The sequence below is a fragment of the Harpia harpyja genome (genome assembly GCF_026419915.1).
Source record: "Harpia harpyja isolate bHarHar1 chromosome W unlocalized genomic scaffold, bHarHar1 primary haplotype SUPER_W_unloc_4, whole genome shotgun sequence".
In the NCBI taxonomy this organism is placed as follows: Eukaryota; Metazoa; Chordata; class Aves; order Accipitriformes; family Accipitridae; genus Harpia; species Harpia harpyja.
In genome coordinates, this window is record NW_026293186.1 from 52,108 (window position 1) to 77,906 (window position 25,799).

At 57.6% G+C, this 25,799-nt stretch overlaps 3 protein-coding genes across 3 annotated transcripts; 2 read left to right on the forward strand and 1 right to left on the reverse strand.

Moving 5' to 3' along the window:
* Positions 1 to 1,060: 1,060 nt before the first annotated feature.
* LOC128138175 (WD repeat-containing protein 62-like) lies at positions 1,061 to 9,241 on the reverse strand. Its single transcript, XM_052779482.1, is given in 20 exon segments — positions 1,061 to 1,289; positions 1,393 to 1,512; positions 1,770 to 1,833; positions 2,056 to 2,167; positions 3,127 to 3,202; positions 3,324 to 3,445; positions 3,538 to 3,605; positions 3,946 to 4,071; positions 4,511 to 4,602; positions 4,797 to 4,972; positions 5,441 to 5,578; positions 5,672 to 5,846; positions 6,238 to 6,398; positions 6,478 to 6,657; positions 7,089 to 7,223; positions 7,388 to 7,558; positions 7,794 to 7,851; positions 8,123 to 8,185; positions 8,273 to 8,364; positions 9,040 to 9,241. Coding segments are annotated over 20 exon segments (2,427 nt in total). The 5' UTR covers positions 9,142 to 9,241; the 3' UTR covers positions 1,061 to 1,093.
* A 430-nt stretch (positions 9,242 to 9,671) lies between these two features.
* On the forward strand, positions 9,672 to 13,808 carry THAP8 (THAP domain containing 8). Its single transcript, XM_052779484.1, is given in 7 exon segments — positions 9,672 to 9,716; positions 9,718 to 9,764; positions 9,980 to 10,166; positions 10,879 to 11,496; positions 11,745 to 11,768; positions 11,770 to 11,818; positions 12,958 to 13,808. Coding segments are annotated over 7 exon segments (1,044 nt in total). The 3' UTR covers positions 13,032 to 13,808.
* Positions 13,809 to 21,817: 8,009 nt separating this feature from the next.
* Positions 21,818 to 25,627, forward strand: CLIP3 (CAP-Gly domain containing linker protein 3; the record flags this gene model as incomplete). Its single annotated transcript, XM_052779474.1, has 7 exons — positions 21,818 to 21,912; positions 22,263 to 22,407; positions 22,988 to 23,127; positions 23,572 to 23,665; positions 24,089 to 24,250; positions 24,687 to 24,805; positions 25,285 to 25,627. Coding segments are annotated over exons 1-7 (1,048 nt in total), but the record flags the coding sequence as incomplete, so codon positions are not given.
* Positions 25,628 to 25,799: the final 172 nt, after the last annotated feature.

Consider the following 25,799-nt stretch of genomic DNA (forward strand, 5'->3'; position numbering starts at 1 on the left):
CGCTGGGTCTGCGCTTGCCATCGCTCCAAGCTGGGACACGTATGCCCGCGTTCGGGTGCTCGGCTGGGATGAAGTTAAGTCGTGCCCGAAAAGTTTCCCTCCTCTGACCCCCAACAGGGCTTTAGGGGCCGGATGGGAGGTTTGGCGTGAGCAGGGGAGCCCCATCCTGCCAGGCTGGTGCCTCCCAGCATTGCCAAAATGTTCTGAAATTTGGCTTGAAGGGAAAAGCCACGATGGGGATGAGGGCACGATGGGGATGAAGGTGTGATGGAGCTCAGCGTGAGCCAGGACTCAGCGTGGTGACGTTAAGCAAAGCCCGAACTAGCAGGGAGAGGTTGGCTTAACACTGATAGTGAAACGCGGCGCTTGCTTCCCTGCCCAGCTACCGTCAGCTTCAGCCGGCACCAACCTGCTCGCCTCTGGCACGCATGGCTCCTCCAGGCTGGTCCCGGTTGTATCCGGTGATTCCAGTCCCCCGTTGGTTTCCTCATCCGGGAAGAGCTCAGAGAGCTGGAAGTCCTCAGTGAGGTCACTGGGAGAGCTCTCTGCCTGCTGGAGACAGGGAGCTGATGTCCGTAGCTGGATTTTTCCCAGAAAGATGGGCACTGACAGGCAGGGGGTCTCCAGGAACAGTTAAAACCAGAGTCCAGTGAGGCCTGATGGAGGGTGCAGGATCTGGCCCTGCGACTGACCTCTGAAATCAGCTGCTCCAGGCTGCCGGGCTCGAGCTCTGCGTCACCCTTGAGGTGGGGTTTGATGGGAGTGAAGTCAGGGAGATCAGTCTCCGGCAAGGTCTTGATGGGACCCATCTCGGCATGCACTGCCCATCACCCCTGTGGCCGGTAGCTGCCCCAGGGGCTGGCGGCCGCCCCGTCCCCGTCCTCCACCTCTCCCAGCTGGAAAAGGGGGGGAGAGAAGAGAAGGGATCTTTATCTGGCCCCGTTAAAGTAAATGAAATTAAATTCAATCTCTAAGCGCGGCTGTGCGATTTACCAGCCTCTTTGCCCACATGGGCAGCCTGCTGTTGGTTAGGATGCACGCCAGAGCTGGAGGGGGAGAGCGGGGTTAGGAGCTGCGCTGTGTGCCACAGCCCTCAGAGGAAAGACAGGCAGAAAACGGGGTGCAGCCACAGAGGGACCCCGACCCGCAATGCATGCAGCTCCGAGTCCTCCTTGGAGGGGGTCCGCGGGGACGAGGCCTTGTCTTGCTCCTCCTCAGGCCCTTCATCGGAAGCTCCTCTGGCACCAGTGGCTGCTGTCCCACCAGGGATTGTGATGTAGGTCTCCCATCTGGAGGAGGGGAGAACGGTGGGGGCCCCCGAGCTCCCTCCCACCCCAAAAGCCAAAAACGGGGGGGGGAGGGATGTGGGGGCAAGGGGCTTTTCCCCGCTACCTGAGCTGCGCCGGGGGACTGGCTCCTTTGCCTGCTTTGGCTGTGGCAGATTGAGCTCCAGGCAAGTGCTGCTTCATGCTGCTGATGATTTCCAGGCCCAGGTGCCAAATAAAGACGCAGCTGGGGGTAGAAAGGTGGGGGGGGGGGGGTCAGGTCACCCCCAGATTTTGGATATGGGGGGGTGGCGGCTTTACATTAAGTCCCTCCATTAATTTAATCCACCTGAGCCCTCCAGCAGTGCTGCCGCTTGCGTGTACATCCCACCCAGCTGATTCTTTTCCCATTGTGTCTTGTCTTGCATGGTGTCTAGGGTGAGGCATGTGGGGTTTTACGGCAAAGCATAAATTGGACGATTTCTTACATCCATTGGCCCCTACCTGTCTCCTGAGACAGTGATAAGGTGCCTGCAGTCATAGGTGAACCGCATCCCTGTGACTATTTCTGTGCCGAAAAGAAGGAAACGCAGGGGGAGGTGCTTGTCAGGACTGCAATCCCTGCGCTCGTTTAGGAGATTGAAGCGACACAGTGGGGACGTTATTGGGGGGTTTCACGGCTGAATGGGGGACAGGCAGGGGTAGGCAGAGCACTGGGGGCTTCCCAGCAGCTCTCCTCTGCATCTCCCCTTTCCATGGGCACCTCCCAGATTTCCGAGAGGAACCAAACCTGAATGGCCGAACATTTTTGCCACACATTCCCCGGAGTGGAAGTCGATGAGGGTGATGCTCTTGTCAGAGCAGCTCGTCGCCAGGAAGGTGCTGGAGGGATCCAGCTGTACCTGGGGGAGAGGAGCAGTGGGTCAGGCTTGGCCACGGGTGGGAAGGCAAGTGGAGCCAGGCAGCTTCGTAGGAGCACAGAAGGGTTTGGGTTGAAGGGACCTTCAAAGACCATCCAGTCCAACCCCCTGCCATGGACAGGGATATCTCCCACTAGATCAGGTTGCTCTGAGCCCTGTCCAACCTGACCTCGAGCACTTCCCACAATGGGGCATCCACAGCTGCTCTGGGCAACCTGCTCTGGTGTCTCGCCACCCTTATTGCAAAGAATTTCTTCCTCATGTCCAACCTAACCCTCCCCTCTGTCAGTTTAAAGCTGTCGCCCCTTGTCCTGTCACTGCAGACCCTGGTAAAGTCTCTCTCCATCTTTCTTACAAGCCCCTTTATTGAACGGCCGCAGTAAGGTCTCCTTCTTTTCTCCAGGCTGAACAGCCCCAACTCTCTCAGCCTTTCTCTGCAGCAGAGCTGCTGCAGCCCTCGCGCCATCTCCATGGCCTCCTCTGGACCCACTTGAGCAGGTCCACGTCTGTCTTGTGCTGGGGACCCCAGAGTCCCCTCCCTCGACCTGCAGCCCAGAAGACGCTTGGCTTTCTGGGCTGTGAGCGCACATTGCCAGCTCATGTCCCATTTGTCACCCACCAGCGTCCCCAAGTCCTTCTCCGCAGGGCTGCTCTCCATCCATCCATCCCCCAGCCTGTGCTGGGACAGGGGATTGCCCCCACCCAGCTGCGGGACCTTGCGCTTGGCCTTCTTGAACCTCATGAGGTTCACGTTGGCCAACACCTCCAGCTCCCTCTGGACGGCAGCTCTTCCCTCGAGGGTACCAATGGCTCAGCCCCAAGCCCTTCAACACCTCCGACAATCCTGCCCCACTGCAGCCCTCCCCCCCCCCCAACCCTGCGCCAAGGGAGCTGCTGCGGATGCCCTGACAGCTGACGTCTGGTGGAAATTGCCCTCTTACCTTCAACAAGGAGCCATCGTCACCTTGCGAGTCCTTGTAGCAGCACTTCAGCTTCCCGCTGGCCGTGCTGTACACCCTGTGAGAGGAATGGGAGGTGGTCAAGCCGGCGATGAGACCCACGGGGACACTGGAGCTGGGAGGAGAAAGGTGACCCCAACACAGGTTTAGCCTGAGCCGGCACAGAAAAGTGCCTTCACCTGACGTTTCTGTCCTGGCAGGCAACGGCAACATATTTCTGCATGATTTCAATGTCCATGTTGTACAGGGTGGTTTTCTTGGAGATGTGATGCATCCTAACGAAATTGAAGCCATCTGGGAGCTGGAGGGAGACAGGGAGAGCCGTGTTGCCTTCTCACCCATTCAATTTTCAGGGAGAAATAGCAGATCTCTGCGGAGACGCTGCTAACCCACCTTTTGAGCATTGCGGAAATAAATGCTTTTATTGGCACCACAGCTTATCAGCTGAATGTCCCTGTTGCCTGAGCGAAGAGAGCACGGGGAAAGGTGATCGGAGATTGCGTCTGTTCCAAATTCACCACCGAGTGAATCTGAAAAGTGATTCTTTATGAATGAATCCATAAAAAACCAATTCTTTTAAGAACTAGATGCAATCCAAGGGTGGGATCCCCCCCGCTATGGATCCCCTCCAATGGATGGCTTGGAGCTCTTCGTCTGGAGACACCTGTTTTCTACAGAGGAGCCCCCTCTAATGCAGACATTGAAGTACGTAAATCCAGAGAGAAAAACGCCATCCTCAAGGCAGAACAAGGCAAAGGGCAGCCTGACGGGGGGGAATTTGGATGAAATTCAGCCACCTACCAGCAAATTTGACCGACATTATTGCAGAGGAGTGATCGTCCAGGGTTTGCTCCAGCTTGTAGTTCTTGTCTACATTCAAGATGTGGATCAGCCTGTCTCGGCTTGCCGAAGCCAGCAGCACTGCTCCTGGAGCCGTCGGAAAAGAGGGTGTTAAAATAGCACCATGCTAAAGGCTTTTGTCAAGAAAATGGTGTATTTGCTGTCGTTCCCTGCAAAGATTTTGATGTAAACTGGGTTTAAGTTGGGTGTTAAAGGGAGAGCAAATGGAGGTGGTTGCACATGTCCTTCCCGCTGCCTGGAGGGGATGGTTACCCCCAGCACAGGCTAAGCTGGGTTTTAATCTGCATGGCCCTGGGGCTTGTTTCCAGCTCCCGTGGCTCCTCAGAGGAGAGACCCTTCCCTGCAAAGCTCGTTTTTCAGGATGCCTTGGCTCGTTCGGTGAAGGAGAAGCTTTCCCACCGGGAAGAGCTGGTCACCAGGAAGCTGAGCCCCAAGGCTCACCGGCGATGCCCGAGGACTTATCCGGTGGTGGCTTTCGGGCATCGCTGTCAGGATGAAGCCTTGCCGGTCTCCGGCTTTGAATACTCCAGGCAGAGAACTTCCGAATCATGAGCTTCCACTTTAGCCACCTGCTGCATGAACTGCAGCTCGTGTATCCTGCGAGGGAAGCACACCGTCGGCTCTGCTCACAAAAAACAGGGAAGCCATGCAGGAACACCGTTGGCACATGGTGAGGGGGCTCAGAGATGCTCACAGCAAAAGGTGAATGGCTAAAACACATGGTGGGAGCCCACCCTGGTACCCCAACCGCCACCGTCCTTTGGCTTTTGGCCGAGCGTGGTGCCACTTGCCTGAGGGTTCCTCCTCTGTTCCCCAATGCCAAATGCTCCCCGTTGGAGCTGACCTGCATCACCCGCACCCTGGACTTGACATCGAGGTGATCCACATTCTCCCTTCAGTTGGGCACGCTGGAGGAGTCCTGGAGGTGCTGCGTGTTGTTGTCCATGTAGATGACGTTCAGCAGGGTCTTGGTGCGGGAGGAGAGGGGACAGTCAGGCCCCCGGCAGAGTGCAGGCGGCTCTTTGGGGATGAGAGGAGCCCACCCATGTAACCCAACTGCTTCCAACATCCCCACTTCATTTTTCCCAGCTTCCTGCTCAGAAAACACCAGGATTTGAGCAGTACAACTGTGTCCTTTGGTTGTTCAGACAGAAATAGCGAGTGCAGGAGAAAGGAAAGCCATTTTCAGGCTTGCTAAAATCACCAAAACCCACTAAAATATGTCACTCCTCTCCCGCTCAGGCAGCAGCTCTGTACCCAGAGTGGCAAGAAGCTGATGGGAACCACCCCGAAACCTCCAGCAACCTCATTTTCTAGAGGCACATCCCACAAGACGAGAGCATGAGGAGCTGGTTGAGCTCCCACAGCTGCTGACATGGTTTTCGGGGGGCTGCCTTGAGCAGGGAGGTGGGACGCAGCCCCCCCCACATTGTACCGTGCTGTAGGCGCTGCCCTGGATGGGGTGCACGGAGCTGCTTTCCAAGGTCCAGGTGTAGATGGTGTTGTCCAAGGAGCACGTCAGGAAGGAGCCAGGAGGCAGACAGGATCTCCGCTCCTCAAATTTGGGGTACACCTGCACCCAGAGAGTTACACGTCAAGGCGGTGGGGAAGGAAAGCGGGGCTGTGGGTGCCCCAAATCACCCCCGTGGGACCCAGTCACCCTCACCTCGACGGTCCAGACGAAGGAGCTGTGGAAAAGTTCCGACCACAACTTCCTGATGTTCCGCAGGTCCCCGACATCCCAGATGTAGACACTGTGGTCCTTGTAGATGCAGGACAGCCAGCAGTTGCAGGCGTCATAGGCCAAGGCGATGGTGTCGGGGTAGACCAGGTCTGGCCACCTTCAGGGAGAGGGAGATGGGGTCAGGTTGCATCCCAAGGGTGCAGTGTTTTGGGGGGGGCCAACCCCTCCAGAGCCCACCAAGCGCTCCGCCAGAGGCAGATTTGATTTGCAAATGAAATGGCGTCTGTATCCCGACATGCAGCACGAAGCTCTGGGACCCCCCACCCCCTGTAAGCCTGACACCACCCTCCCGTCCTCGCCATCCTTTGCCACATGTAAAATCGGGCGCCAATTCGAATCTCAGCTCAGACCTCCATCGAGACGAGCTCGCAGGCTGAGCAACGAGAGCCGTGGGGTCCGAAACCCCACGGTTCGGTGATGGAAGCTGCGCCAGATGGTTCAAAAGGGCGGACAGAGGGGTCCCTGCCATCCCCTTGGCCGTGCGGTACCTCAGTGGGGGGGCCTGGGTGACATCCACACCCAGGGGATGAGGTTTGGAGAGATCACTCAGGTAGCGCATGTCACGAGCCTGGAAAATCCTCATGGTGCCGTTGGCGCAGCCGCAAAATATCAGCTCCTCGCCGAGGCAGAGGCAGTTTGCCAGCAGCACCTGTGGCTGGAGCGGGTAAGGTCCCTGCGGGTGGGCTTCAGCCTGGGGGGGGTCCAGGGGATATCCCCCGCCCGCCCACCTTCAGAACGATCCATTTCTCCAGCACCTGTTTCTCATTGAACTGGCAGAGCAGCCCCAAGGAGGAGACACAGAAGGTGCTGCCCGACATCTGCCCTCGGCCGCAGGCCACAGTGCAGAAGACATTGTGAAGCTCTCCCAGCAGCCCCGAGCGTCCCACCAGTGGCACCGTCTCATTGATCTGCAAAGCAGGGTAGCACCGCCGACTCGACATTAATGAACATTAACAAAGGAAACAGCTCCAAGCCCTCTGGAGCAGGCACAGCCCTGGACGTCGGCAGCGTTCCCGTGCCCACACGCATTCCCCAGCAGAGCTGCCATGCAACCACGGGCTCTCACCGGCCGGAGCATCCCCAGCTCTGGGTTGAGCCAAAGCACCCGCGGCTTCGAGGTCTGGCACCGGGCGGATGGAGCAAAGCAACGTCCAGGTATGACACAGCATGAATTTTGGGGGGAAAACCTGGCATTTCTTCGGTTCTTTCTACAGAAACCACCCGCTCCCACATCACATCAGCTTCGATGATGAGGATTTAAGCAGCATCCAGCCCTAGTCCAGCTTCCATCGGCCGCCCGCGGCCTGTGGGACAGCGTCAGCAAAGGGCACCCCCTCACCTTCAGCTCCCTCGACGAGTCCAGGAACCAGAACTTGACGTGGCGGTGCCCCACGGTGACGAAGTAGCTGTCCTCGGAGAAGGACATAGCCGTCACTTTGCAGGACACCTTGTTTGATGCGACCAGGGAATCTTTCTGCTCAGAAAGAAAGACGCAGTGGGGTCGTGCACAGTAAGCATTACCCCCGCAAAAGTCCGGAGCCACGAGCGATCGGGAGAAAAGATGGAAAAGGTCTGTTTTCCCTGCAATTTGGGGAATTTCAAGCTGCTTTAAGCCAGCTTGGTTTGGCTGGAGCTCACCTTCCAGTCCCAAACGTTGACCACCATGTCGTGGGGGTACCCTACCGACACCAGGTACTTGGCGCTGGGGGAGAAGGCGACGCAAGCCACGCCATGCTTGTGACCGTGCAACGCTGAGACCTGCGCCCGTTCCTCCACATCCCACACGCAGATGGCCGGTCGGTGCCTGTTCTGCGTGGGGAAAACAGCGGCGTGGTGGTGGCTTTCCCCTTCTCACCGGTTCCCCATGGCCAGCCAGTGCATCCTCCAACCCTAAAGGGTGTTCCCACCCTCCCAGCACCATCCCAAATTGGGTGGAAAACCCCAAAAAAGCCGGGGAGGAATAATCCTGGCTACTTAATCCCACTGGCACTGGGACAGACAAAATTGGGGTGTAGGTGACTACAAATAAGTAAGTGGCACCCACCTTTCCGGTGACGATGAGCTTCCCGTCGGGCAAGAAGGACAACGCGCTCAGGGTTTTCCTGGAAAATATTGGGTTTTCTTTAACAACTGGGCTGCTCCAGAGGGAAAACTGAGGTTTTTCTTGGGAGAAGAGAGGAAAAATACTGGAAGCTGCACAAGTGTCACTCCTGAAACACAATGTACAGTACAGCCTTTGTTTAGGGGTACCTGGAGGTGTTCAGGGATACCTGGAGGTGTTCAGGAGGTATTTGGGGGTCCCTGGAGGTGTTTGGGGTTACCTGGAGGTATTTGGGGGTACCTGGAGGTGTTCAGGAGGTGTTTGGGGGGTACCTGGAGGTGTTCAGGATGTGTCTCTGCGTGTTCTCCCAGGGATTCAGGATGACGACGACACACCTGGATAGGAAGGGGGGAGGTTTTTCCCCGGGTGGGATTTTGGGGGGTGCAGATGGGTCCCGGGGGGGGGTCCCCACAGGTGCTCACCCAGCGGGGTAGGCGAGCAGCCCCGTGGCTGGGTGGCAGGCCAAGCCACTGCTGGTCTGGGCGGTGATTCCCAGCACCTTCTCCAGCGTCACCTGGGGGAGAGGAGGGGGGGGCCCCTGGGCATGGGGCTGGAGGAGGCGGGGGGCAGATGGGGGTCCCCAGAAATGGGGGGCATGTGGCTGGGGTAGGACCCTGAGCCCCCAGGAGTGGCCCTGGGGCAGCACCGGGCACCCATGGGCCCCTCAGTGTCCCACCCTTTGTGTCCCATTTCCCCCCCCCATCCCCGGGGGGCACCCCAAAGCGCACCCCAGCTGAAAGCGCTCCCCCCCCATGGAGACCCCCCAACTGCTGCCCCTCCCCAGGCCCCGCCCCATAGGGTCCCCAGTCCTGACCCATCCAAGCCCCGCCCCCATGGAACCCTAATCCTGCCCCCACCCCAAGCCCCGCCCCCATGGGACCCCAACCCAGCCCCTATCGAAGCCCCGCCCCCGTAGGGACCCCAGTCCCGCCCCCTCCCAAGCCCCGCCCCATGGAACCCTAATCCCGCCCCCGCCCCAAGCTCCGCCCCCCGTGGGCACCCCTCCCTAATCCCTCCCTCATCCAAGCCACACCCACGTGGCAGCCCCAAGCCCCGCCCCCTCCCCAAGCCCCGCCCCCACGGGGACCACCAAAGCCCGCCCTCTCTCACCCCCACGGGGCAAGCCCCGCCCCACCAGAAGCCCCGCCCCTCCCCCCGCCAACGGCCGCCCGCTCCACGCGCCCCTCACCGCCTCTTCCGGGCCCTGATGCCGTGATCGCCGCCGCAGGCTGAGGAGCGAAGGCGAGTTGGGCCCGGGCCCGCCGTGAGCCCCGCCGCCCGCCGCCGCCATGGCTCCGGACCGCCGCCGCCGCTCGCTACCGGTCCGAATTGCGCGCGGAAAGCCGGCGTCTCCTCCCCGTTGGCCACCGCCCACGCCGCTCACCGCCCGCCTCCCCCGCTTCGCCCAATAGCAGAGCGGCGTTGCTAGGCCAAGCTCCGCCCCGCGGATTCCTGCCACTCAACCCCGCGCTCGGCCAATAGCGGGGCGAACTGGCGCCGGCTCCACCCCCCCCGCCCCACCGGCCGCCCTCGGGTTCGAGCCCCGCGGACCCGGCCCAACCGGCCCGGCCGTGGCCGCTGGCGGTAATTAAGGCACCGCTGGAGACGAAGGGGGTTATTAACGGCGTGGGAAACGGCCCGGGAGAACGCGGACCGTCACGGGTGTGGGGAGCCCCACGGGGCTTTCCCGTTCCTGCCCCGACGTGTAGGCCCTGTTGCAAAGGCTACGCCCCCTTCCTCCTCAGTACGCATGCGCCGCCTCGAAAGACCCAAGCGTTGCTACGACGACGGCCATGCGTATCACGTGAGCCGGCAGCGGCGATGCCCAAGTACTGCCGAGCCCCGCACTGCTCCAACGCGGTGGGGCAGGCTCGCCCGCCCGCCCGCTCGTCGTCGTCTCCTCAGCTTCTACAAGTCAGTACCGGGGAGACCGGCAGGGACGGGGGGCGTGGCCTCTGCCCTTAACCCCGCCCACCGTGGGGAGGGACCTGGGCGGGGTCTTGGGCCTGGGCCTGGGCCTAGGCCTGGTTCTGGGGTGGGGCCTGGGGGGGGGAGCACCCAAAAGGATGGGGGTGTGGGGGAGCCCCCTTCCCCCCCGTGTCCCCTTAATCCCCCTCCTTCTCCTCCAGGTTCCCACTGCATGACATGGCACGGCCATGGCAATGGCTGACACAGATGCAGGGGGAGAACTGGGTGCCCACCCGTCACCAGCACCTCTGCAGCAACCACTTCGAACCCTCCTGCTTCCAGTACCGCTGGGGCATCCGTTACCTGCGGCCCGATGCCATCCCCACCATCTTCCCCTGTGGCCCCCCAGTGAGCCCCCCCACCCCCCCCCCTCCACTGGCAGAGCCCCTAGAAACATCTAGAACAATCTAGAACAGCCTAGAACACACACCGCACCACCCTGAAGGATCTAGAAGCATCTAGAACCTCCCCAGAGGCTCCCCCAGAAAGGTCTGGAAGTTTCTGGGAGAGGGAAAGGTCCCCTGGAAGCATCTCAGAGCTCCCCATAAGGGTCTAGAAGGTTCTAGAAGCCACCTCAAGGGGCTAAGAGCTTTTTGGGGGGTGGTGGGTTGTCTCAGAGGGGTCTGGAAGGGTCCAGAACATTCTAGAAGCCGCCTTGGAAGGGGCTAGAAGCTCTCTGGGGGGTGGTGGGTTGTCTCAGAGGGGTCTGGAAGGGTCCAGAACATTCTAGAAGCCGCCTTGGAAGGGGCTAGAAGCTCTCTGGGGGGTGATGGGTTGTCTCAGAGGGGTCTGGAAGGTTCTAGAAGCCACCTTGGAAGGGGATGGGAGCTCTTTGGGGGGTGGCAGGTTGTCTCAGAAGGGTCTACAGGTTCCCCTGAGGGATTGAGAAGCTCCGTGGAAGGGTCCAGAAGGTCCCCAGGAGGGGGGGGTTGTCACCTCAGGGTGGCTTTTGTCCCCAGAGTGGGGGCTTGTGGGGAGGAACCGGCACGGCTGCCCGTCCCCACTCCGGCGTATCGCTGCGAGAACCTCCAGAAATGGGAATTTTGGGGTTTTTCTACAGAAACGGGAGAGTCCTAGCACACCGCCGGGCACCACCCAGCCTAAGCAGCCCCTCCCGGCGAGCAGCCAGGAGCCGGTGACACTGGGACAGCCAGCCGTCCCTGAAACCGCCACGTCGGAGGCCACAACCATCGCCCTGGAACCCAACTTGGCCACGGCAATGCCGCTGCTTGGCCCAGTGAAGCTGGGGGACAGCCCCGAGGGGGTCCCCGCCCGCCCGCAGCCGTCCTCGGGCTACGCCACGCCGCCGCTGTCACCGCGCTGGTGGGTGGAGCAGGCAGAGGACATCACTGTCGAGCCGCCCATCGCCAGCCTGCCGCCGGCGTATTTCGAGCCCATCCCCGCGACGCTGGTCATGGTGCCGGAAACCATCCTCTCCTCAGCCTTGACACTGCCCATGGTTTCCACCATCCCCATTGTTTCCAAAACGGTGACGTCGATGTCACTGCCAGGCGAGCTGAGCACCGAGGAACTTGTCGGTGTGGTGCTGGTGCTGCAGCGGAAGGTGAAGGTGCTGCAGCAGCGGCAACGCCGGCACCGCGCCTGGCTGGAAGCCATGGAGGGGTTGGTGGAGCAGCTGCGCCGTGAGAGCCTGCTCTCCAAGGAGAGGCTCAAGCTGGTAAGTGACAGTGGGGACGCGGTAGGGATGCTGGCAGGTGACACCTGGTGGGTGATGCTGTTTCCTGGTGGGTGACGCTGTTTCCTGGCAGGTGACATTCCTCGTTGGGTGCTGCTGGTTTGAACACCAGGGTTGTGGGGAGAGGGAAGTCGCCCCGTGGTGTCACACCGTGGCGTGTCCCCAAGTTGGGGACTTCCCCGTGGCCCCCTCTGTCCCCGTCACCTCCCCACTACCACCACCACTTCCAGGCCTGCCTGCAACCAGGGCTGGTGAACACCAGATCCCACCGGCACCATCACCATCATCTGCCAGGAGGAGGAGGCGTGTGATGGGTTAACCCTGGCTGGATGCCAGGTGCCCACCAGAGCCGTTCTATCACTCCCCCTCCTTCTCAGCTGGACAGGGGAGAGAAAATATAACAAAGAGCTTGTGGGTCGAGATAAGGACAGGAGAGATCACTCACCAATTACCGTCATGGGCAAAACAGACTCAGTTTGGGGAAAATTAACTTGATTTATTACAAATCAACCGGAGTAGGGTAATGAGAAATAAAACCAAATCTCAGAACACCTTCCCTCCACCCCTCCCTTCTTCCCGGGCACAACTTCAGTCCCGGATTCTCTACCAACCCCCCAGCGGCACAGGGGGACGGGGATGGGGTTTACGGTCAGTTCATCACACGTTATTTTCTGCCGCTTCATCCTCCTCAGGGGGAGGACTCATCACACTCTTCCCCTGCTCCAGCGTGGGGTCCCACCCATGGGAGACAGTCCTCCACGAACTTCTCCAACGTGGGTCCTTCCCACGGGCTGCAGTTCTTCACGAACTGCTCCAGCATGGGTCCTTTCCACGGCGTGCAGTCCTTCAGGCACAGACTGCTCCAGCGTGGGTCCCCCACGGGGTCACAAGTCCTGCCAGAAAACCTGCTCCCTGGGCTCCTCTCTCCACAGATCCGCAGGTCCTGCCAGGAGCCTGCTCCAGCGCGGGGTTCCCATGGGGTCACAGCCTCCTTCGGGAACCCACCTGCTCCGGCGTGGGGTCCTCCCCGGGCTGCAGGTGGATATCTGCTCCACCGTGGACCTCCCTGGGCTGCAGGGGGACAGCCTGCCTCACCATGGTCTTCACCACGGGCTGCAGGGGAATCTCTGCTCCGGCGCCTGGAGCATCTCCTCCCCCTCCTTCTTCACTGACCTTGGTGTCCGCAGGGTTGTTTCTCTTACATGTTCTCACTCCTCTCTCCGGCTGCCGTTTACATCTGTCCCAACTTTTTTTTTCCTTCTTAAAAATGTTACCACAGAGGCGTTACCACTATCGCTGATTGGCTCGGCCTTGGCCGGCGGTGGGTCCGTCTTAGAGCCGGCTGGTATGGGCTCTCTCGAACGCAGGGGAAGCTTCCAGCAGCTTCTTACAGAAGCCACCCCTGTAACCCCCCCCACTACCAAAACCTTGCCACACAAAACCAATACAAGGCGTTGGTCTGTGCCGTTCCACCGCCCGCGGGGACAACCTGTGGCCTCGGCCTGGAGCGGCTGTGATGTGGTGCCACTGGTGCCACTGTCACCAGGAACCTGCTGGGACATTGAGGGGGGTGGCCCTCCCTGGGGACACCGTGCTGTGCCTGGGGGTGTCACCCAGAAGCCGGGGGACACCCCCAACTGTGGCGATGAAAGAGGCACTTGGGATTGTTGCAAATATTCTGGTAAAGAAATCAAAATTTAATCACATAGAAGAGTTAGGTTTGATTAAGAAGTAAAATTGTGAAGCATAATGTATAGGATTGTTAAGTTTGAAACGTAGCCATAGAAACTTTAGGAACTGTGTTATGTGTGACTATAGGAACCTTAATATTGTTAAAGTTTGAAATAGCTAACCATAGAAACCTCACCAGGAAGTTACTGGTTTTTCTATGTTTTGTTTCAAGAAACTAAGGAAACCATCATGGACACCAGTTTGCTGCTTGGAAACCCCCTTACCCTTCCCATCTTGATTTGAGTATCGAAGATTCCAATCAGTAGAGCTAAGTGTAACTGACCAATGATTGTTTTTTAAATAAGAATATTGATAAGGTTATATAATCAAAGGACCAATCATTATAAAGGTTAAATTTAAGAACGAGCATAGTATGCATTTTTATGTAAAGAGCTTATGTAACAACGACCTGACAGAAAAAGTCTATAAAAACTGATGGGTTTTGATACTAAGTGGGACACGCCTTTGGAGGAGCGATCCCCCGTGTCCCCAGTGCTGCGATAAACAAAGTGCCTGCTTCTTAACTTCACGTTGGTGTTAAGGAGTTTTATTCCGGATTTCGGTAACAGGATGACAACAAGATGGTTCCGAAGTGTCCTGGTTTCAGCTGGGATAGAGTTAACTGTCTTCCTAGTAGCTGGTACAGTGCTATGTTTTGAGTTCAGAGCGAAGAATGTTGATAACACTGATGTCTTCAGTTGTTGCTCAGTAGTGTTTAGACTAATGTCAAGGATTTTTCAGCTTCTCATGCCCAGCCAGTGAGAAAGCTGGAGGGGCACAAGAAGTTGGCACAGGACACAGCCAGGGCACCTGACCCAAACTGGCCAACGGTGTATTCCATACCATGTGACGTCCCATCCAGTACAGAAACGGGGAAGTGGGGGGCAGGGATTCGCCGCTCGGGGGACTGGCTGGGTGTCGGTCGGCGGGTGGTGAGCAATTGCACTGCGTATCATTTGTACATTCCAATCCTTTCATTATTGCTGTTGTCATTTTATTAGTGTTATCATTATCATTATTAGTTTCTTCTTTTCTGTTCTATTAAACCGTTCTTATCTCAACCCACGGGTTTTGCTTCTTCTCCCGATTTTCTCCCCCATCCCACTGGGTGGGGGGGAGTGAGTGAGCGGCTGCGTGGTGTTTAGTTGCTGGCTGGGGTTAAACCACGACAGTCCTTTTTGGCGCCCAACGTGGGGCATGAAGGGTTGAGATAACGACAAACCTGACCAGAGCTTGTTAAAACAAATTTGTTATAAGCATTCATTATATCGGTCTAATAGTTGCTGGTCATTATGTTGATTTATGTGTTCTTAGAGTTGTTGCTCTGGTTTTTAAAGTTCTGTTATGTATCACCTCGCTTGCTGTATGTAGTCCCTCTTCTGCTGCTTATCATCCGTGGGAGGTGGATTAAGGTTTTCGCTTTGATGTATTGTATAACACTGGTTTATGGTATGATAAAGTCGTCGGCTGTGGGATTAATCCGGTACTTGCACCCAGCATTGTCACCTTTATACTGTGGAAGCCATCTGTGGGAAACTATTAATAATTATACCATTTACCTTTCCTCCTTGGAAAACCAGTCTATGGGTGGGATACCTTTCTTCCCCTCTCCTTTCTCCTTCAGTCCAGTTACAATGGTGTTTGAGAATTTTGAAAAATTTGAATACTCTTGGGATGTTGGGACCAGCACGGTCCTAGCCCTACTGCTAGGAATTAGCATGCTTCTGAATGTGGTTCAGCTCTCATTTAAGGTTAAACAACTATTTAAGAAAATCACCCAGAGATCTGCCCCAAGGCTGGATAATTATGAGTGGCAGGGTGTGTGGGGTAGTATGGGCAAGTACCTAGAAAAGTGGGCACCTCCAGTGTTTTGGAAATTCACCCCTGAACAAGTGCAGAATCCAGAAGAACTAGTAAAATATTTGGAAAAGGTATGCTGTCACCCCGGCAGCTCCAGAGAGATACAAATTACTGCAACGTGCTGGGGCCTGGCCCATGCCTATCGAGCCCTGTTCGACACCACTCAGTACCCTCAAGGGGAAGAGAAGGTCTCTGGACCTAACAACAAAACGATGAGCACTGTGGCTATCCAAACCTCAGCGACAGGCACTGCAGCCCCTCCAGCCTCGGCAATGAGCATGGCAGCTACCCAAACCTCGGCAACGGGCACTGAGGTCTCTCCAGCCCCAGCAACGAGCACAGCAGCTACCCAAACCTTGGCAACAGACACTGCGGTTATCCAAGACCCGGCGAGCGGTACTGCAACTGAACCAGTGGACCAACCTGCACCAGTATCAGTTGCCCCCGTACAGAAAAAGAAATATACAAAAAAATCAGTTCGCTTAGCAAAGGATGAAGGCGAACCAGGGTCATCACGGGAACAGGAGGAAGAGGCAGAACCAGAGGTAATAACCCGGTCCCTATCCTTGAGTGAGCTGCGGGATATGCGAAAAGATTTTGGCCGCCGTATAGGTGAGCATATTATCACCTGGCTCCTCCGATGCTGGGACAATGGGGCTAATAGCTTGGAATTAGAAGGTAGGGAAGCCAAGCAGCTGGGATCGCTTGCCAGGGAAGGTGGCATTGACAAGGCAATTGGAAAAGGGACACAAGCCATCAGCCTCTGGAGGCGACTCCTGTCAAGTGTGAAGGAAAGGTACCCCTTTAAGGAAGATGTTATATGTCAATCAAGCAAGTGGACAACCATGGAAAAAGGTATCCAATATCTGAGGGAATTAGCTGTGCTAGAGACAATTCATCATGATCCGGACAACCCACAATTACCCAAAGATCCAGACGAAGTCCAATGCACACGACCCATGTGGCGGAAGTTTGTACGGAGCGCACCATCGTCCTATGCCAACTCACTGGCAATAATGACCTGGAAAGACGAAGAGGCACCGACAGTGGATGAAGTGGCTCGCCAACTCCGTCAATACGAAGAGAATCTCTCCTCCTCCCTACAAGCCTGCATTTCGGCTGTGGAGAAGCTGTCCGAGGATTTCCAGCAATTCAAAGAGGAGATGTCCTGTTGCCCACCTGTAAGGACCAATGTCTCAGCTATTAGGAGTGAGCGCTCCTCTGCCCAAGAGAAAGAATATAGAAGGTACACACCGCGAGGTGCCCTGTGGTTTTACTTATGTGATCATGGAGAGGACATGAGGAAATGGGATGGAAAACCTACCTCGGTCCTAAATGCACGGGTACGTGAGCTGCGAGGAAAAAACACCACAAAAGGGGATTCTACCAGGAAAAATGCCGCTCCGGTTTCCAAACAGAGTAGAAGGGCTGATCTTATTTCTGATCCTCTTGAAGGGACTTCTGAGCCAATGTTACGAGAAGTGAATACTGGATACTCTGACCAGAATTAGAGGGGCCCTGCCTCCAGCCAGGTGGAGGAAAGGGATAACCGGGTCTATTGGACTGTGTGGATTCGATGGCCTGGCACGTTAGACCCACAGGAGCGCAAGGCTCTAGTAGACACCGGCGCACAGTGTACTCTAATGCCATCAAGTTATGAAGGGGCAGAACCCATTTCTATTTCTGGTGTGACAGGGGGATCCCAAGAGTTAACTGTATTGGAAGCTGAAGTAAGCCTAACTGGGAATGAATGGCAGAAACACCCCATTGTGACTGGTCCAGAGGCTCCGTGCATCCTTGGCATAGACTATCTCAGGAGAGGGTATTTTAAGGACCCAAAGGGGTATCGATGGGCTTTTGGTATAGCTGCCTTGGAGACGGAGGGCACGGAACAGCTGTCTACCCTGCCTGGTCTCTCTCAAGACCCTTCGATTGTGGGGTTGCTGAGGGTTGAAGAACAACAAGTACCAATTGCTACGACGACGGTGCACCGGCGCCAATATCGCACCAACCGAGACTCTCTGATTCCCATCCACAAGTTGATTCGCCAACTGGAGAGCCAAGGAGTGATCAGCAAAACTCGCTCACCCTTTAATAGTCCCATATGGCCCGTGCAGAAATCTAGTGGGGAGTGGAGACTAACAGTTGACTATCGTGGGCTGAATGAAGTTACGCCACCGCTGAGTGCTGCCGTTCCAGATATGCTAGAACTTCAATACGAACTAGAGTCAAAGGCAGCCAAGTGGTATGCCACAATTGACATTGCTAATGCGTTTTTCTCAATCCCTCTGGCAGCAGAGTGTCGTCCACAATTTGCCTTCACTTGGAGGGGTGTCCAGTACACTTGGAATCGATTGCCCCAGGGGTGGAAACACAGCCCCACCATTTGCCATGGACTAATCCAGACTGCACTGGAAAAAGGTGAAGCTCCGGAACACCTGCAATACATTGATGACATCATCGTATGGGGCAACACGGCAGAAGAAGTCTTTGAGAAAGGGAAGAAAATAATCCAAATCCTTCTGAAAGCCGGTTTTGCCATAAAAGAAGGTAAGGTCAAGGGACCTGCACGGGAGATCCAGTTTTTAGGAATAAAATGGCAAGATGGGCGTCGTCAGATCCCAATGGACGTGATTAACAAAATAGCAGCTATGTCTCCACCAACTAATAAAAAGGAAACACAGGCCTTCTTAGGTGTCGTGGGGTTTTGGAGAATGCATATTCCAAATTACAGTCTGATTGTAAGCCCTCTCTACCAAGTTACCCGGAAGAAGAATGATTTTAAACGGGGCCCTGAGCAACAACAAGCCTTTGAACAAATTAAACGGGAGATTGTTCACGCAGTAGCCCTTGGACCAGTCCGGGCAGGACAAGATGTTAAAAATGTGCTCTATACTGCAGCTGGGGAGAATGGCCCTACCTGGAGCCTCTGGCAGAAAGCACCTGGGGAGACCCAAGGCCGACCCCTGGGGTTTTGGAGTCGGGGATATCGAGGATCCGAGGCTCGCTATACTCCAACTGAAAAAGAGATATTGGCAGCATATGAAGGAGTTCAAGCTGCCTCAGAAGTGGTTGGTACTGAAGCACAGCTCCTCTTAGCACCCCGACTGCCAGTGCTGGGCTGGATGTTCAAAGGGAGGGTCTCCTCTACACATCACGCGACTGATGCCACGTGGAGTAAGTGCGCCGCACTGATCACACAACGAGCTCGCATAGGAAACCCCAGTCGCCCAGGAATTTTGGAAGTGATCACGGACAGGCCAGAAGGCAAAGATTTTGGAATGTCGCCAGAGGAGGAGGTGGCACGTGCTGAAGAGGCCCCGCTGTATAATAAACTGCCAGAAAATGAGAGGCAATATGCCCTGTTCACTGACGGATCCTGTCGCATCGTGGGAAAGCATCGGAGGTGGAAAGCTGTCGTATGGAGTCCTACATGACAAGTCGCAGAAACTGCTGAAGGAGAAGGTGAATCGAGTCAGTTCGCAGAGGTGAAAGCCATCCAGCTAGCGTTAGACATTGCTGAAAGAGAAAAAGTGGCCAGTGCTCTATCTCTATACTGATTCATGGATGGTGGCAAATGCCCTGTGGGGGTGGTTACAGCAATGGAAGCAGAGCAACTGGCAGCGCAGAGGTAAACCCATCTGGGCGGCCGCACTGTGGCAAGATATTGCGTCCCGGCTAGAGAATCTGGTTGTAAAAGTACGTCATGTAGATGCTCACATACCCAAGAGTCAGGCCACTGAAGAACATCAAAACAACCAACAGGTGGATCAGGCTGCCAAGATTGAAGTGGCTCAGGTGGACCTGGACTGGCAACATAAGGGTGAGCTATTTATGGCTCAGTGGGCCCATGATACCTCGGGCCATCAGGGAAGAGATGCAACATATAGATGGGCTCGTGATCGAGGGGTGGACTTGACCATGGACACTATCGCGCAGGTTATCCATGAATGTGAAACATGTGCTGCAATTAAGCAAGCCAAGCGGTTAAAGCCCCTGTGGTATGGAGGGCGATGGCTGAAATATAAATATGGGGAAGCCTGGCAGATTGACTATATCACACTCCCGCAAACTCGCCAAGGCAAGCGCTATGTGCTTACAATGATGGAAGCAACCACCGGATGGCTGGAAACATATTCTGTACCCCATGCCACCGCCTGAACACTATCCTGGGCCTAGAAAAGCAAGTCTTGTGGCGACATGGCACCCCAGAACGAATTGAGTCAGACAACGGGACTCATTTCCGAAACAACCTCATAGACACCTGGGCCAAAGAGCATGGCATTGAGTGGGTGTATCACATCCCCTATCATGCACCAGCCTCTGGGAAAATTGAGCGATACAATGGACTGTTAAAGACTACACTGAGAGCAATGGGGGGTGGAACTTCCAAACATTGGGATACACATTTAGCAAAAGCCACCTGGTTAGTCAACACCAGAGGATCTGCCAATCGGGGTGGCCCTGCCCAGTCAGAACTTTTATGTAATGTAGAAGGGGATAAAGTCCCTGTAGTGCACATAAAAATTATGTTAGGGAAGACAGTCTGGGTTACTCCTGCCTCAGGCAAAGGTAAACCCATTCGTGGGATTGCTTTTGCTCAAGGGCCTGGGTGCACTTGGTGGGTGATGCGAAAAGATGGGGAAGTCCGATGTGTGCCTCAAGGGGATTTAATTTTAGGTGAGAATAGCCAGAATTAAACTGTATGATATTAGTTGCTCTATAACCCTGCTACTGTATGTTATCCTTACTATAATTGTTATATGCTATATCCATAGTACTATAGTAAGAATCACTTAGATCAAGCAAGAAAAGAACTGCGATAAAACTGAGCAAAGCGCAGTAGTGATGGAACCAGAACTGCCTCCAGCATGCAACAATCCAACGGTGCACACCATCCTCCTGCTGCGCCCAATGTCACCTGCTCGTCACACTGCACTGAAGCCCAATTCTGCTCTGCCGACTGAGAGGACTTTGCACCATCCCTCCTGCCCAGAAAGACTGGTATGACAGATGGAGCCCAGAGTCGGAAACTAAATGAACTCAATGAACATTTTATGAACATGACCCATGAACTAAAGGAATGATATCTCTGTGTGTATATACATATGTGTGTATATATATATCATTGTTCATATGTCTTAAAGGGATAGAAAGGTGATGATGATTGATCAGGATGTAACTAAAGGTATGGGAACTGTGCATGACGTCAATGGTATAGAATAAGGGGTGGATACTGTCCTGGTTTCAGCTGGGATAGAGTTAACTGTCTTCCTAGTAGCTGGTACAGTGCTATGTTTTGAGTTCAGTATGCGAAGAATGTTGATAACACTGATGTTCTCAGCTGTTGCTCAGTAGTGTTTAAAGTCAAGGATTTTTCAGCTTCTGATGCCCAGCCAGCGAGAAAGCTGGAGGGGCACAAGAAGTTGGCACAGGACACAGCCAGGGCACCTGACCCAAACTGGCCAACGGGGTATTCCATACCATGGGACGTCCCATCCAGTATAGGAACGGGGAGGTGGGGGGGCAGGGAATCGCCGCTCGGGGACTGGCTGGGTGTCGGTCGGCGGGTGGTGAGCAATTGCACTGCGCATCATTTGTACATTCCAATCCTTTCATTATTGCTGTTGTCATTTTATTAGTGTTATCATTATCATTATTAGTTTCTTCTTTTCTGTTCCATTAAACCGTTCTTATCTCAACCCACGGGTTTTGCTTCTTTTCCCGATTTTCTCCCCCATCCCACTGGGTGGGGGGGAAGTGAGTGAGCGGCTGCGTGGTGTTTAGTTGCTGGCTGGGGTTAAACCATGACAGGGGCCTCTACATGCCCCCCCCCATAGCCTCTGCCCCTATAGCACCATAGATCACTGCAGCCTCTCTGCCCCTATAGCTACCATAATTCCCCCCCAACTCATAAGGCTTCCTATAGTCCCTCCCCCAGGTCCCACACCCCCTATGGCTTCCTGTAGCTCCTCCCCCAGCTCCCCCAGCCCCTATAGTCCCTCATGTCCCTCCCCCAGCCCCTATAGCCCCCCTGCAGCCCCCTGTGCCCCTCCCTATAGCTGCTCCCCAGCTTCCGTAGTCCCCTATAGCCTCCATACGTCCCATGGCCGATCTCCAGCCCCTGGGGTCCTCTTCCAGCTCCAAATCATATAGCTCCTTTCCGCCACCTATAGCTTCTTTCCAGCCCCCTAAAGACCTTCTCAAACCTCGGCAGCCCCTATAGCCCGTTCCCAGCCCTGACTGACCCCCTGTAGCCCCCATAGCCCCTTTCCAGAGCCTATAGGCCCCCATAGGTGCTCTCCAGCTCCCACAGCTGCCCATAGTCCTCTACAGCCCCGAAAGCAGCTCTCCAGCCCCTATAGGCCATCTCCAGCCTTTATGGCTGTTCTCCATCACCTATAGCTCCCCATAGCCCTCTATAGCCCTGCACCAGCTCCTACAGAGTCCCCCACAGCCCTTTTACTGGTCCCTATGTCCCCTGTAGCCCCTAGAACCGCTTTGTGCCACTATAGCCCCCATAATCCTCACAGCCATATATAGCTGCTCATCATCCCCTATAGGCCCCATAGTTCCTGTAGCTGCTCATCATCTCCTATGGTTCCCTATAGCAGTCCCTATTGCCACTTATCATCCCCCATGGTCTCCTACACACCCCGCCCCCTACAGCCGCTGGCAGCCCCTGTCGCCCCCATTGGCTGCCCCCAGCCCCGCCCCGCAGTCCCCCTCCCCTAGCTCCCCGCCCCTCCGGGCGAGTCGCGCATGCGCGTTGCGCCCAGCCTAGCCCGCCGGCCGCGTCCCCAGCAGGTACCGGGCTGGGGGGGGCCGGGGGAAACCAGGACCCCCCCCCCCCGCCCCATCCCGGCCCCGCCAGCCCGGCCCCGGCCCCGGCCCCGGCCCCGGCCCCAGCGCATCCCCGCGCCCCGGCCTGGGCCCAGCGCAGACCCCCCGCCCGGTGCCCCCGCCCTATCCTGGTGCCTCGGGCCCGGTCCCCACCCCCATCCCAGTATCCCATCCCAGTACCCCCCCAGTGGGCCCCCCCCATTCCCCCCACCCCCTTGCCCCCCCCATGCCAGGAGAAGTGGGGGGGGGATATTGACACCCCCAAAAGCCACCAACCCCCAGTGCTGCCCCCCCATCACCCCCCTCCCCCCCAGGCTGTTGCCATGACGAAGGAGCGTGGGGGGGACCCCCCCGGCGGGGGGGGGCACCAACCCCCGACCCCCCCAGCCCTGTGGTGGAGCGACGCAAGAAGCCGATGGTGCACCCTGCTGCCCCCCGCCCCCCTGCCCAAGGACTACGGTGAGACCCCCCCCCCTCACCCCGAGACCCCCCCTAGCTCATCGCAAGTGTCCCCAGGGGACCCCCATAGGGACCCCCCCCTCAAAAAAAAAAGCTGGGGGGGGGGCGCTGGGAAGGGGACCCAAGTGGGAATTCTCTGATGGCTGATATAGGGTTGAGCAATGGGGGGGACCTGACACCCCCGCCCACCCCCCCCGGGGACAGGGACCCTCCCCAGGGAACAGGGGACCCCATGGGGACAGGGACCCCCCCCAAAAAAAAAAGGCACGCATGGGGGAGGGTCCCAGGTGGGAATTTGGGGGTTCTCTGATGGCTGCTATGGGGTTGTGCATTGCTGGGTGCCCTCCCCCTTTGTGGACAGTGACTCCACCCCATGGGGACAGAGTCACCCCCCCCCCCCCTTTGTCACAGAGACTCCCCTCACGGCAAGTGACCCCCATGGGGTGGGCACTGGGACCCCAAGTGGGGATTCTCTGATGGCTGATATGCAGTTGTGCACCATGGGGTGCCCCTCCACCCCCCCCTTCTGTCCCCCCCATGTCCCCTCCCCATGTGTCATCATCCCCCATCCCACCCCCAGCCTTCACCTTCTTCGACCCAAATGATGTGGCGTGCCGGGAGATCCTGCTGGACCCTCGCACCACCGTGCCCCAGCTCTTCGCCATCCTGCGCCAGTGGGTGCCCCAAGTGCAGCACAGCATCGACGTCATTGGCAATGAGGTGGGGGTGCCATGGTGGGGGCAGGGTGCTGGGGGAGCCGTGGGGGCAGGGGGAAAGGAATGAGGGGTGCCATGGGGGGTGGGGGGTAACTGGGAGCACTGGGAGTGGAGCTGGGGAGGTCCGGAAGCCTGAGGGAGGGTACTGGGAGGTCACTGGGAGCACTAGGAGGGGAGCTGGGAGCTCTAGGGAGGGTACTAGGAGGTAACTGGGAGCACTGGGAGGGGAACTGGGAAGGAGCTGGGAGCCAGAGGGAGGGTGCTAGGGGGTAACTGGGAGCACTGGGAGGGGAACTGGGAGCTCTAGGGAGGGTACTAGGAGGTAACTGGGAGCACTGGGGACATGACTGAGTGCCCCAGGGGAGTTACTGGGGGGTGACTGGGAGCCCGGGGGGGTGACTGGGAGGGAACTGGGAGGAACTGGCGCATAACTGGTGCAACTGGGCAGATCCTGCGCCGTGGGTGCCACGTGAACGACCGGGACGGACTGACGGACATGACGCTGCTGCACTACGCCTGCAAGGCTGGCGCCCATGGCGTGGGTGGGTGGGTGGGACGGGGGATCCCCATGTCCCCAGTTCTGGTGTCCCCACGTCCCCAGTATCCCCCAGTCCTGGTGTCCCCGTATTCTCAACATCCCCAGTCCCAGCGTCCCCACAGTGGCAGTGTCCCCATGTCCCCGGTATCCCCAGTCCCACCATCCTTATGTCCCCACAGTGGCACTGTCCCCATGTCCCCAGCATCTCCAGTCCCACTGTCCCCATGTCCCTAGTCCCAGTGTCCCCATGTCCCCAGCATCCCCAGTCCCACTGTCCCCACGTCCCCATGCCTGCTCTCCCCACCACCCCCAGCGCCCCCCCCCCCCCCCCCCCCCCGGGCAGCACCATCCCCCCCAGCCCCATCCCCACGGCGGGTGCCCCCGGAGTGATGTCCCTGTCCCCACGCCGGGTGTCGCCGACTCCCAGGGGACCCGGCGGCAGCTGTGCGTTTGTCCACACGGCTGCTGGCGCTGGGGGGGGATGTGACGCTGCGGAGCCGCTGGACCCACATGAACGCCCTCCACTACGCTGCCTACTTCGACGTCCCCGAGCTCATCCGCACCCTCCTGCGGGCGGCAGCCCCCCGAGGTGAGGGGTCCCCCCACACCGGGGTCCCCCCACACCAGGGTCCCTTGGGGGCAGGACACTGGGGGTCTTGGAGGGAAGAGCATTGGGGTCCCCTAGGGGAAGGACACTGGGGTCCCTTGGGGGGCAGGACATTGGGGTCCCTGGAGGGAAGAGCATTGGTGTCTCCTAGGGGAAAGACATTGGGGTCCCCAGGGCAGGACACCAGCGTCCCCTGGGATACAGGACATTGGGGTCCCTGGGGGAAGGACACTGGAGTCCCTTGGGGGAAGAACATTGAGGTCCCCTGGGCTGCAGGACACAGGGGTCCCCAGGGTCAGGGACACCGAGGTCCCATAGGACAGGGTGCTGGTGTCCATGGGGCCAGGAGCCTGGGTTCCCCCCGCTGCCACCCCTCCTCTCTCTCCGGGGTGGGCTGTGCCTCAGTTTCCCCCTGCAGTGCTGCACTCGACCTGCAGCGACTTCAGCCACGGGACAGCACTGCACATCGCTGCCTCCAACCTCTGCCTGGGGGCTGTGCGCTGCCTGCTGGAGCATGGGGCCGATCCTGCCCTCCGGGTACTGTGGGGGGGGTGGGGGTTGGGGGATTGGGGGGTATCAGGGTGACTGGGAGGGGTTGGGGGTGTAATGGGGTATTGAGATGTTGGGGGGAATTGGGAGGGATTGGGGGATTAGGGGTGTAATGGGGTGCTGGGGGGTAGTGGGAGGGCTTAGGGTATTAGATTGAGGGGTGTTGGGGGGGATTGGGGTACTGGGGGGATTGGGAGGGATTGGAGTATTGGGGGTGTAATGGGGTACTGGGGGGGATTGGGGGGCCTTGGGGCTATTGGGGTGTCAGAGCTATTGGGGGTACAGAGGGGTACAGAGGTATGGAGGGGCATGGGGGTACCAGCATTATTGTGGGTGTTGCATTATTGGGGGGCTCAGGGGGCTGTGACAACACCCAGGGGTGTTGGGGTGCCCATGGGTGCCCCTTCCCACCAGTTACCCCCAAACAGACCCCCCCCTTTTTCCCCACACACCCCCCCCACACACAGAACAGCAAGGGTCAGGTGGCGGCCGAGGTGGTGCCAGACCCTACGGACATGGCGCTGGACAAGGCGGAGGCGGCACTGGCGGCGCGGGAGCTGCGACAGCTGCTGCTGGACGCCGTCCCCCTGAGCTGCAGCCTCCCCCGCGTCACCCTGCCCAACTACGACAACCTACCCGGGAACCTCATGCTGCTCTGCTCGGCCTCCAGCTGGGCGACCGCGTCCGCGTCGACGGCGGAAAGGTGGGGGGCGCGGGTGGGGGACGCAGGGACGGGGCAGGGGGGACGGCACCCAAGCAGGGTGCAGGCAGGACCCGTGCAATGGCAGGATGCTCTGCATGGGGATGCAGGTATGGCATGGGGGGAACTGGGGGTGAAATGAGGGTTTGGGGGTGAATAATGGGGTTTTGGGGCAAATAATGGGGTTTTGGGGCAGATAGAGGGGGTTTTAGGTTGCACAGATGGTTTTGGGGGGGGCTGGGGGCTCCCAGGGGTGCTGGGGCCCAGCAGCACCCAAGCGGG